At 38.0% G+C, this 13,819-nt stretch overlaps 2 protein-coding genes across 2 annotated transcripts; both read right to left on the minus strand.

Moving 5' to 3' along the window:
• Positions 1-369: 369 nt before the first annotated feature.
• LOC115985251 lies at positions 370-1,326 on the minus strand. Its single transcript, XM_031108216.1, has one exon. It carries the CDS (start codon positions 1,324-1,326, stop codon positions 370-372), a length of 957 nt encoding a protein of 318 aa, XP_030964076.1.
• A 3,785-nt stretch (positions 1,327-5,111) lies between these two features.
• LOC115985252 lies at positions 5,112-6,359 on the minus strand. Its single transcript, XM_031108217.1, has one exon. It carries the CDS (start codon positions 6,357-6,359, stop codon positions 5,112-5,114), a length of 1,248 nt encoding a protein of 415 aa, XP_030964077.1.
• Positions 6,360-13,819: the final 7,460 nt, after the last annotated feature.

Consider the following 13,819-nt stretch of genomic DNA (forward strand, 5'->3'; position numbering starts at 1 on the left):
TGTATTCGCTAACCATCTCGGGAAGAATATTTCTCTTATCACTCCTGCTTCCTTCAGCCTCTAGACTTCCAAGTTCACCGCGTCAACATGCTCTTTCAATGCTCTTCTCGGTTTTTGCTTTTCCGGGGGGAATGATGGGTCCACGTTAAGCTTGTGGATAATGAACTCGGGATCTACGCCGGGCACTTCATACGGGCTCCAAGCAAAAACATCTACGTTCTGCAAAAGGAACAACAGCATCTCTACCTTTTCTCGGTCATTCATGCTTGTACCTATCTGGAAATACCTGTCAGTATCTGAAAAAATTCTAACCTTCAAAACCTCCTCGGCAACGTCTGCCCCCGTTTCCCCTCGGGGCTTCTGTAATTACTATAAAGTTTCTCTTTCGGTCTCCTCCGCTTGTCCGAGCTGTTCACTTTTCCACCTGACCGCGGCGACAAGACATTGCCTAGCCACTCGTTGGTTCCCTCTCACCACGGCGACTCCATACTCGGTGGAAAATTTTACTTTCACGTGCAGGGTGGACGGAACGGCCTTCATTACATGAATCCACAGCCTTCCTAGGATTGCAGTGTATGGTGAGAATGATCGGACTACTATGAAGGTCACTATTACTTCCTTGCCTTCCATGTCCACCGAGAGAGAAATCTGACCTTCGGGAATCACGACTCTCCCGTCAAATGAGACCAGCGACGTGTCATACTTCGCCAAATCCTGACTCTTAAATCCGAGCCCTTCGAACAGGTCCAGGTACATAACGTCGGCCCCGCTTCCTTGGTCTATCATCACTCTTGTCACCAAGAACCCGCTTATCCGAGCTGTTACTACCAATGCATCATCATGAGGTTGGATCGTCCCTTCCAAATCTTCTTCACCAAACGAGATGGTTAGCCAATCAACTTTCATCCTCTTCTCGGGTGAATCTCTTTCCGTGCAAGCCACTGTCAATACCCTTTTAGCTGCTGCCGTACCTCTCGGGGCAGCGTGGATGACTTCTATCACTCCCAACAGTGGCAGGAGGGAATTTCTTTTCTGTTGAACACCCTGGCCAGCTTCTCGGTCAGCGGAGTCCACTACAAACTCTTTCAGATACCCTACTTTTACTAGCTGCCCTAGATGATCTTTTAGTACCCGACACTGCTCGGTGGTGTGCCTTTTGTCCCTATGGTATGTGCAATACAGGTTTTGGTTCCTCCGAGATGGGTCACCCCCCATTTTGTTTGGCCACCTGAAGAACGATTCGTTCTTAATCCGATCTAGGATTTTGTGCACAGGCTCTTTGAACACCACATTAACTCCTTCAATTTGCATCTCTGGTTCCTGCATCGTGAAGTCTTTTTTTGGTATTGCCGGCATAATGCCCTGCCGAGATCTCCCGAGTAATGGTGCTTTCCCCTTATTCTACAGCCGATCATCTTCCAGGCGTTTGTACTCCTCAATGCGTCTCATAAGTTGCCTCATATCCTCGGGAGGTCTTTTCGTCAATGACTCCTGTAATTCAGAGTCTTCGAGGAGCCCCATCCTGAAGGTGCTTGCCGCAATCTTCTCATTTCCTCCACCAATCTCGTTGTTGAGTTCCCAGTACCGACTGGCATAACTCTAAAGGGTTTCTCCAACCCTCATCTTTATGGAAAGTAGCGCATCCACCGGCTGCGGCACTCGGCTGCATGTCACGAATCTACTGCCGAACTCTTGGATCAGCTCGGCAAAGCTACGAATGGCGCCTTTTCGTAACCCATTGAACCATCTCAGGGCCATGGAGCCGAGACTAGAGGGGAATACCTTACACATCAACGCATCATTGTGTGCATGCAAGGACATCATGTGGATATAATAACTGACATGCTCCACCGGGTCCGTCTTCCCATCGTAGGAGTTGAATGGCGGTCGTGTAAATCTACTCGGCATAGGGGCCCGTTCAATCTCGTCGGAGAATGGTGACCGAGCAGCCCTTCGTAGGGCTCGGCTCATGGCGTCCATGGCAGCATTGTGGGGTTGCCGTTCCTCCGGTGAATCCGATCCTTAGTCATCGTATCCATGCGATCGTGAACGGTTCCGGTGATGACGTGTCTCTCGGGAGCATGAGTGATTCCTACGCCGGTGTGATTCTTGAGAGGGTGATCGGTTTTGGAATCGTTGTGTACCGGATTGGCTAGAACCCTCCTCGCCCCAATTTCTCGTGCTATCATTTCTCCTTTGCCGGTGGTTGCGGTCCCTTTCTTGGCGTCGACCCCTTGCTTCCAGTTCTAGATCCATTACCAGTCTTCGCAACCGCTCCAGCTCTCGGTCTCTATCATCATACTGCCTGTGTGCTGAGACACCTGACACCGTTCGGCGGGTCTAATTCGACCCTTCTCCCAGGCCAAACCTTTCTTCTCCTTAGAGGCACTCCCTATCCTCGCGCCCTTTCTGCCTTCTCTCCCGCCACGTCGATCCTCGAGAAGATCCTACGGAACCGCTCGGGGCACGCCCTCTCGAACGCCCCTCAGACATTTCCCTTGTTTGAGTCTCCGTCGAACCACAATTTCGTAGGAGAGCCCCACGGTGGGCGTCAATTGTGCGTGCCTGAAATGAGATTGTTGGGCTCGAACTCACTTTGGCTCACAATTTATTTATAAAGTAGGCTTCAAGATTTCCTACTTTAGGTCGTTCTCAGCACAGAGACTCAAAGTAATGTTCCTCCTCTCTTCCTTAATGACTATTTTTTCTCTCTTTTTTCTGAACCCCTTCATCTTCCCCAACTTCTTCTATTTATAGCTTAGGTTAGTGGGGAGATCATGATTACTGCCATCACTAGTGCAATTGAAGGTCCAATATTATCTGTTTTAAGTGGGTGTTTAGGTGAGAGTGGAATGTAACAATTATGGCCTTGGAACTTGGTTCCAACTTAGGCGAATTTGCTCGGTAATGATTTTCCCCGAGCATCCCATGGTTTGCCCGGACAAGGTTTATCTGACTGTTCGGGAAGTTTTATGTCGAGCACAGTTCAGGATCCGAGGCCCAAAACTCGTTCTTTATGAAGGCAATTTCAAGAAGGGCTTAGGGCGATGGGGCCGTACCATTGGGCCTGAGCCCCAGGCCCATATAGGTCTGGGGATCTTGGTGCTGTACAAAACTAATAAGAGATAATGCCCAGTGCAGAAAGTAAGAAAATAAAACAAAAACTCCTTTTGTCTGGGAATGGGACGTGGTGCAGCCAGCGCAGGATAGTGGTGCTGACTGAGTTGCTGGCAGACCAGTGGGTGGCCCTGGAAGGACACCCACACTAAGCTAAAAGTAGTTAAGGGGTAAAACAGTAAAACCCATCATGGTAGGCAGTATAAAAGGGTCTTGGCTATGCACGGAAAAGGGCAATAGAAGGAGGATGGAAGGGTAAGCAGTAAGAAGAAATAAGTGAGAAAACAGCAAGCAAGAAAACAACAAAAGAAATAGAGAGTGTAAAAAAAGAAAAGTGAGAAAACAAGAGTGTGATAAGGCATGCACCAATAGGTTATTCGCTTCTCTCCCTCTCAATAGCCTACTCTCTGACAAGTTAAAGGACTTGAGATTAAACCATTTTGGTCCATTCTTTCAAAGTAAGCAATTTCTATGGTAGGATTTTCCTGTGAGATTGCTCACATTGGAGACTGGTTCCCTTCTTAGACTTAATCTACTGAGGAACTAAGTACAGTAGAAAAATTCCCCTTCCCTTCTGTTATTGTGATTGATTAAGCGTTAATCTTACTTTTGCTATATTCACATAGTCGTGTTTTTTCTTGTTAGGAAAATGGTTTAAGTGTTATCTTTTACTGGCAGTAGATATATCCTTGTCATATTATGTGCCTCCTGTCATAACATTTTTGTAACAGTGTCCTCTGTCGTAATCGAGTGGTCAAGATCTTGGTGAAGGGATCCTAGCTTGCGCACAAGCTAGCTTGAGGTGGGTTTCAATCAAGCCAATCCCAACTCTCCTACCCCAAACTTAGTGGGCCACAATGCGGCAGGAAGCAGTCCAACCCAAAAATAAAAAATAAAAGGCCCACCACAGCTTCCTAGGTGGAGGTCTAGAGAGGAATGCTAACTAAAACAAAAGCTAAAAACTATTTGGCCTATTATGACTAATAACACCACAATAGTGATAGGTAGGCACAAACTTAAATTTATCTTTGTTGCATAAGAGGGGATCTATAGACATGGGTTTTGTAACTTAAACTTCATATATAGGTATGTTACCCTTATCTATCCTAACTAAACTAGCCTTTTTCTCACTCCTATCAACTAGGGGCACAAACACAATTTTGTTTATGGGAGTGGGGTTAGATGATCTTACATCAATATAGCCCTAGATAGTTTTGTCAAAACTTGGCTTTTGAGAACTAAGCACATTATCAAGCTTAGTACTAGACAACTCTCCAGTTGAGTCCTAGACTTCTAGTTCACTCTCTAAAATTTTGATTTTATCTACCTGAGGGACATTTTGATGTTTATAATTTCCAACCAACTTATTGGCTTCATTTAACTTTTACCACTAATAACTCCTTTTCATGTTCAACCTCTTTTAGCTTTTTACAGGTCTGCCTCAATGTTTTATATGGTTGAAAGAATGTACTAAGAAGTTTATCATAAGTTGTTCGGTGGTCAACATCATTGTCTAATTCTTCTTTGGATGATTCGTCATAGTTATTCTCACTAGACTTATTCCACTAGAAATTGAGGCAGTAAAAGCCAAAAGATTTTCTGTCATCATATCAACTTATAGACTCTTTATTCAAGGCTAACCTCATGGTTTTACACTTGGACCTATTATAATTGGAAAATTCAGTAAAGATGCGTCCATAGCCTAAGCCCTCACGACATTTAATAGCTTGGGAATTTCACAAAAACATGAGACAACGGTATAGTGACTGGACATAAATTGGCTACGCTTTCAAGGTGGATGACTAGACATGAATCTCATCTTCAAATTTTTTTACCCTTGTTTATCCATATTAACCTTATACTCTTTCTTATGATTCCTCTTGAATGGAAGAATATAAACCGTTTTAGCCTTAGAGTTAGGCTCTTCAGAAGGCTTTGCATTAGTTAGGGTTTTTTTTTTTTTTTTTTTTTTAGAAGGGGAAATATTCATTCATTCAAAGAGATAAACAATCATGATACAAGGCTTCTAAGGCTGGTGGGAGAGAGTCCTCCATCCAATACATATCCTCATCTAATGTATTCCTAGCATATTGAGCTAGAACATGTGCCACCTTATTTGCTCCTCTCCTAATACAGCCAACTCTAACCCACCGTAATCCACAAAGCAGGTACCTAATATCATTAACAACATTCCCAAACAGTGAAAAATTTTGTAAAGGAGAAGAAATGGCTTGGATTACATTACTGTTATCTCCCTTAATTATCAACCTTGAGAACCCAACATCAATGGCAAATTCAATAGCTCTACAACAAGCAAGCAATTCAGCCTCATCACTTGTATTCACCCTCGGTCCACTAGCAGATATAGTAGCCATGACTTGACCCTTTTCATTTCGAACAATAGCACCAAAACCAAATCTGTCCAAGCCGGAAAAAATTACTGCATCAAAATTTAATTTGTATTCCGCTGTTGATGGAGGTTGCCAAACATCCCCACTAACTTGCTGTCTATTCTGAACAGCTAAATGATCTTGGGCTTGTTTAAATTCATCAGCAAACTCCTTCGCTCTCTTAGTAAGACTGCTCAGTTCCTTCAATTTGCCTCCATGCACCACACAGTTTCTCTGGTTCCATATGAACCATGCTTGAGCCCAAAACAGATCCCATTCATCCAACGTTAGGCGCTCCAACAAAGCTTCCATCAGCTGCTTCATATCTGCTTGTCCATGTACACTCCATTTCTGCAATTTTCTGATGCTGCCAGTCCATATATCCTGAACCGCAACACAATCCCATAAGGCATGGACCGTTGATTCCAACTCTCTCATACATAAAAGGCAGTTGCTTTCCTTGATAATTTTCCTTCTGGTCAGATTCATTGCAGTCGACAGTATGTCATTACAAGCCCGCCATCCAAAAAATTTTATTTTGTTTGGAAGCTTAAGCTTCCATATTGCGGTCCACAACTTCCTTTCAGCACATCCCCCTGAAGTTCCTACCCAATTGCCATCAATTAGAAGCTTCCTAACCACGTGATAAGCCGACTTAACTGTGAACAGCCTCTTTGAATTATGCAGCCAAATTATATCATCATTGACATCCCTTCTGCTCAATGGAATTTGACAAATAGCATCTGCCTCTTCCTTGTGAAAATAAGCCATCACTTCCTCATTCCTCCAAATATGTAAATTCGAGTTGATCAGATCAGCAACCATAAGTTCCCCCACATCTCCATGTACCATGTGTAAAATTCCATTTGTTGGATAGTTGGGAATCCACTTATCTTTGAGAGCATTTATTGAGAGACCATTTCCCACCCTCCAACAATGTCTAGATAATAGTATGGGTTATGCAGCCATCAAACTTCTCTAAACATATGAACAGTTTGGTGATACTTTAGCAAGAAGGAATGATGAACGAGGGAAATACCTTGCTTTGAAACATTTATAGAGAAAAGAATCCTTGCATTGAACCATTCTCCACTCTTGCTTGGCTAACAAAACTAGATTAAAAGCTCGTAAGTCTCAGAACCCTATTCCTCCCTCTTTTTTTGAAATTGTCAATTTATCCCAACTCTTCCAATGAATTTTCCGTTCATTCCCCATTTGACCCCACCAAAACTTTGCACACAAAGCATCCAGTTTATAACATAATTTCAAAGGAAGTTGAAAAACACTCATTGTGTAAGTGGGTATGGATTGTGTCACAGCCTTAATGAGAATTTCTTTACCAGCTCTTGACAACATCAAACCCTTCCAACCTTGAAGCTTTTTCCATATTCTATCCTTCAAATATGAACAAGTGTGATACTTAGCCCTCCCAACCAAGGTTGGTAGGCCAAGATAAGTTTCGATTCTATTCACCTCCTTGACTCCCAAAATCTCCAAGATCAGTTGTTTCTGGCTATTTGAAGTATTACTGCTGAAATAAGCTGAAGACTTTTTCCAAATTTATGCTTTGCCGTGAAGCTCTTTCATAAGTTCGAAGGATCTCTGCTATAGTCTCTCCCACTGCCTGAGTTGCCTGACAGAAAAGCAAAGAATCATCTGCAAACATTTGGTTAGTGACTTTTGATGCACCTCTACAAATGGATACTCCTTTAATCCTCCCTTCTGATTCTGCTTGAGCCAAGAAGGCAGTGAAACCCCCTGCACACAATAAGAATAAATATGATGATAGATGATTCCCTTGACGTATTCCTCTTGATGGATGAATCATACCATAAGTTTTCTCATTCACCAAAATAGAAAAGGATGGTGTTGTCACACAACTCATCACCCTTTCTATCCAACTAACAAGAAATCCCATCTTTTCCATAATTCTCTGCAGAAAGTGCCACTCAACCCTGTCATATGCCTTGCTGATGTCTAACTTCAATGCTAAGGATCCCTTCTTCCCCTTTTTTCTGGATTGCATAGTGTGGAGTGTCTCAAAGGCCACCAATACATTGTTTGTGATCAACCTCCCCAGTACAAATGCACTCTGAGTGGGTGAAATAATTTGAGGGAGTACATGTTTCAATCTGTTTGCCAACACTTTGCAAATAATTTTGTAAATCACATTACATAGGCTTATTGGTCTAAAGTCAGACATTTTCACAAGATTTTTAACTTTAGGGATAAGCACAATGTTTGGGTGATTAATTTCAGGTAACATATTCCCATTATTTAAAAAATCCAACACAGCTAAAACTACATTATCACCCACAACATGCCATATTTTTTTATAAAATAAAGTATTCATACCATCAAGTCTTGGAGCTTTTGTTGGTCCTATTTGAAATAGAGCCACCTTCACTTCTTCAGCTGTAAATTCACTGGACAAAACTTCCCACATATCATCAGTTATTGTACTCTGAACTGCATTCAGACACTCATCCATCCATATTGGGAATTTGGGGATTTTGATGAATATGAGTAGTTTTGATCTGAACTGGTTCATGGGTTGTTGTGTATGCATGTTGGCGACACGTTTTTCTATCGTTTATATTCAAATTTTTCACATCTGGGTATGCATGTTGGTTCATTCGCCAATCTTGTTTTTCATGGAATTTGGGTTTTGTTGAATTGGGTATAATTGCCTGAAATTGACCACCGTGCTAAGTTTGATGGATTGGTAGTCATTGGTTTTACACCTGCTGCACAATGTGCACTATGGGTTCGCATGTTTTTCAAATAACTTGACTGCATAGGTCAATGTTCATATATATAACGAAAATTGATCATTTCAATGCATTCATTCATGCCCCAATTGTATCCATGCATCATGTAGTCTTTTTCCCATGCATATGTACATTCTGTTTATGTGTCTCTAACGCAGTTCTGAATATTGGTTTTCTGTTGTGCTTTCGTTCCGTCTCTATAGATCTTATTTATGGCTCCTAAGAAGTCTAAAACCGTTAAAACCAAAGCCAAAAGAGTGTCTGCTTCCTCATCTAAGCCTGCAATTGTGTTTGATCAAATAACATTTCAAACAGTTATAAACGAGTAAATGTTTGAAAACGTAATTCAATATAGGAATATTTGGCCAGAACGACAAATCAATCCAGATGAATTACCTCTTTCTGTCCATAGGAATCTACAGTGTAGGAACTGGTTGTCTCTATGTAAAGATTTACAACCCCCTCCAGCTGCCTTGATTAGAGAGTTCTATACTAATACCCATATTGGTTCTGATGATAAATTGAGTACTTGGATTCGAGGTCAAAGTTTTATCATAACTAAGAATGATGTATGCAATGCTTCTAATGTACCTCGTGTCAGTAGACCTGCTTATCCATACTCGGAGCGTCCTCCTATATATGATGTTATGACTCTTCTTTGCGGAAGATCAATGACATGGGGATCTGACCCAAGAATTAACTCGAGTGAGTTAATCGAGCTTAATTATATCTTCTTTAGGATAGCTTGTCACAACATCTTCCCCATCTCCCTTGTCCATACTATTTCTATAAAGAGGTCTTTTTGTACGCCCTCGCCACTGATGCCTCCATTTGTTTTCCTTCCCTTTTCTATCAAACGCTTGTTGAGGCACATATGAGCAAGTGTAAGAAGCATGGTCTATTCTTCCCAGTTTTCATCTATAGGGTTCTAAAGTTTTTAGGGTTAGAAAACTTTCCTTCCCTAGGTTGGAGATAAAGTTTCTTCATGTGATACAAATCTTAATTTGATTACAGTTGAATTACATTTGTTGTGCTTAATATATAATTAAATAGGTTGGAGATATGTCTCTGTGCAGTTTTCTTTAAAAATTATGTATTTCAATTGAAATAAAATTAGATTAACTTTAGACTTTTTGCCTAAGGTTGAAACGTAGTGTAATCCAAACACTTGCACCTATGGATTGGGCTTTGAGAAGTTTGATTCCTAGAAAAACAGTGCATAAGGTTTCAACTTGTACTTAAAGTGGTCTAATACATCTTAAATTGCATCAATGTTTATATATTTAAAAAAAAGAATAGATATTTTTTTTTCTTATCTTTTTTTGGATTAAAAAAAAAGTGATATATGATTGAGTTAAGGTGATTATTTTTCACACCTCCACAAATTAAGTTTGAATCCAAGAGAAATTGAGTTGAACTAACTACAAGAATTTTGGTCTTTTGCGACCAATGTTTTAGCGATGACCAAAAAGTCGTCACTATTAGGCATACATTAGCGACGATAATAAATGGTCATTGCTAATAAGTGTATTTTAGCGACAACACTAAGTTAGTCGCTAATAAGTCGTCGCTAACGCCATAGAGGGAATTTTATTTACTTTTGGAAAATGGAGAGAAACTTTTAGCAATGACAATAAATTTTGTTGCAACGACATTTACTTTGCTAAAATAAAGTTTATTTTAACGACGACATCTATCACCACTAATAATCATCTTTAGTGACGACCTTATGTTTCATCACAGATATGTGGCCAAAAATATATAGTAATTATATTATATATATGCTTTATTTATCAGCGATGACACATTAGTGGTCACTATTAGAAGGCTATTAGTGATGACACAACATGTCGTCGCAAATATATCTACCTAAATATAATGGAGGGTAAAATTTTCACTCTCAAAAAGTGGTGGGAATTATTGGAGGGAAGTAGATTATATATTAGTAACGAATTAGGTGGTCGCTATAAGGGATCTTTTAATGAAGACAAAGATTGTCGTCAATAATATGTGGCTAAATTTTTTTGATATAATATGATTTTTTTTATTTATCAAATCCTCCAAATGCCTCTTAAAATATTTAAAATGACATAAATTCCTCTAAAATATTTGAAATGATTAAAATACCATTAACCTCGTCAAAATGACCAAAATACCCCCAAATTTATATAATGACCGAAATAAACTTGAAACCTCCAAAGTAACTTAAAACTTTCAAATCCATTAAAAAAAGAAAGAAAAAAATGAGACAACGGAGGGCTTGTTGCTTCAAAATACTCTCAAATCATAATGTTACCCATTTGAAACTTGAAATCGATAAAATAATAAAAATTGAGAAAGTTCTGATTCCACTCAAAATACTAACTAATTCTCATAGTTATCAAAATGTGAATTGTATCGTGAATCAATTTTTGATTTTTCTATATCATGTGTCATAAGAAAGGTATTAGTCAATATTTACCAAACTAATAACTTCATTATAAATATATGAAAGGTATATTCATTATAAATTCATAATATATTCAACTAATAATCAATTCAATCATCAATTATGTAATAATATTTACAAAAAGTAAGTAAATAAATCAAATTAAAATATATTTATAACATACATATTCAAATTAAATAAAAAAAGATTTCTCTCTCTAAAAAAAAAAACAAATTAAATAAAATTAGAAGTGATAATACATGATATATGAGCGAAAATAATAAAAATTTTTATCATTTTGTCTAATCAACTTTACCTAAGTTAATGTTAACAAGATGTTCATCATCATTCAAAATTATTTCTTTATTAACATTTTCTAACAACTACTCCAATACCCAATAATCCATTGAAAACCTTCCCACTGAACCTAATTTTACAAAGTCTAGTGGTCTCAAGACCATCTATTAAGTTTGACCAGGTTTAACCAACTTTTACTAAACTTTGACTGTGCCTTTCTCTAAATCTAATATTTTGATTGTGACCATAATTTACTAAAATTAACATTTCATTATACTCTTCAAATCCAATGGTTAGATTTTAAATGTAAATATGGCGTGAGATGGACATGTGTTGTGTATCTATATAACTATGTTCTCTCAATCTAACCATCCAATTGGTCTCCAATTTCACCAACACCAATATGTCATCATACTTTTCAATCCCAATTATCAAAATTTGAATATAAATTTCACCAATTCTAGTGGTCACAAGACCATCTATTAAGTTTGATCGGGTTTGACCAACTTTAACTAAACTTTGACCGTGCCTTTCTCTAAATCTAGCCGTTTGATTGTGACCAAAATTTACTAAAATTATCTTTTCATTACGCTCTTTGAATCTAACTATTAGATTTCAAATCTAAAGATGGCGCATGATGGACATATGTTATGTACCTTTATGGCTATGTTCTCTCAATCTAATCATCCAATTATTCTCAAATTTCACCAACTCCAATATGTCACCATACTCTTCAATCCTAATTATCAAGATTTGAATATGAATTTCACAAAGTCTATTAGTATCGGAACCATCTATTAAGTTTGACCGGGTTTGACCAACTTTAACTAAACTTTGACCGCGCCTTTCTTTAAATCCAGCCGTTTGATTGTGATCATAATTTAATAGAATTATCCTTTCATTACACTCTTTGAATCCAACGGTTAGATTTCAAATCTAAGGATGGCGCATGATGGACATATGTTATGTACCTTTATGGCTATGTTCTCTCAATTTGATCATCCAATTGTTCTCAAATTTCACCAACACCAATATGTCTTCAATTCCAATTATCAAGATTCAAATATGAATTTCACAAAGTCTAATAGTCTCAGGACCATCTATTAAGTTTGACTGAGTTTGACCAATTTTAACTAAACTTTAAGTGCGCCTTTCTCTAAATCCAACCATTTGATTGAGACCATAATTTACTAGAATTAACCTTTCATTACACTATTTGAATCCAACAGTTAGATTTCAAATCTAAGGATGGCGCATGAAGGATGTGTGTTGTGTACCTTTATAGTATGTTCTCTCAATCTGACCATCTAATTTTTCTCAAATTTCACCAACATTTTTACAACAAATTCTAAGTGGTAGGTTGTTACTAGTTATTATTATTGGGGCAAAAAAGTAATGTTAGTGTTTGGTTCAAATTTGAACCAATAACAACTAACCACCTATGATTTGTTGTGAAAATGTTGTGAATGTAACACTTCTCGTAAAAAAAATGTGTGTTTGACTGGGTTTGAAATCTATTAAGTTTAACTGGGTTTGACCAACTTTTACTAAACTTTGAGTGCGCCTTTCTCTAAATCCAACCATTTGATTGCGACTATAATTTACTAGAATTAACCTTTCATTACACTATTTGAATCCAACAGTTAGATTTCAAATCTAAGGATGGCGCGTGAAGGACGTGTGTTGTGTACCTTTATAGTATGTTCTCTCAATCTGACCATCTAATTTTTCTCAAATTTCACCAACATTTTTACAACAAATTCTAAGTGGTAGGTTGTTACTAGTTATTATTATTGGGGCAAAAAAGTAATGTTAGTGTTTGGTTCAAATTTGAACCAATAACAACTAACCACCTATGATTTGTTGTGAAAATGTTGTGAATGTAACACTTCTCGTAAAAAAAATGTGTGTTTGACTGGGTTTGAAATCTATTAAGTTTAACTGGGTTTGACCAACTTTTACTAAACTTTGAGTGCGCCTTTCTCTAAATCCAACCATTTGATTGCGACTATAATTTACTAGAATTAACCTTTCATTACACTATTTGAATCCAACAGTTAGATTTCAAATCTAAGGATGGCTCGTGAAGGACGTGTGTTGTGTACCTTTATAGTATGTTCTCTCAATCTGACCATCTAATTTTTCTCAAATTTCACCAATATTTTTACAACAAATTCTAAGTGGTAAGTTGTTACTAGTTATTATTATTGGGGCAAAAAAGTAATGTTAGTGTTTGGTTCAAATTTGAACCAATAACAACTAACCACCTATGATTTGTTGTGAAAATGTTGTGAATGTAACACTTCTCATAAAAAAATGTGTGTTTTTTTATTGTCTTTAAAAACTTGAAATACATACTAGGTTTAGAATAAATTAATTTAGTTTCTATACATAGCACTTCTCATAACAAAAAATGTGTGATACTTACTAGATTTAGAATAAATTAATTTAGTTCCCATATAAATCAAACATGTCATGCAATGGTGTAGTGGTTAGTTCCTAGGTGCATTAACTTTGCTCATGTGTTCGAATCCCCCTTGTTGTTCATGGATAATATTTTTTGCTCATGTGTTCGAATCCCCCTTGTTGTTCATGGATAATATTTTTTGCTCATGTGTTCGAATCCCCCTTGTTGTTCATGGATAATATTTTTTGTCAGCTTCTCTTTCTTCTTTTTAGATGTATTTTGGTGTACCGTATTTAAATTTTTTTTTTTTTAAAAAAAAGAAGTAATAAAAAAAGAAAAGATGTGAAGTCGTGTTCGAATCCCCCTTGTTGTTCATGGATAAGATTTTTTGTCAGCTTCTCTTTCTTCT

This window comes from Quercus lobata, chromosome 4 (genome assembly GCF_001633185.2).
Source record: "Quercus lobata isolate SW786 chromosome 4, ValleyOak3.0 Primary Assembly, whole genome shotgun sequence".
Lineage (NCBI taxonomy): Eukaryota > Viridiplantae > Streptophyta > Magnoliopsida > Fagales > Fagaceae > Quercus > Quercus lobata.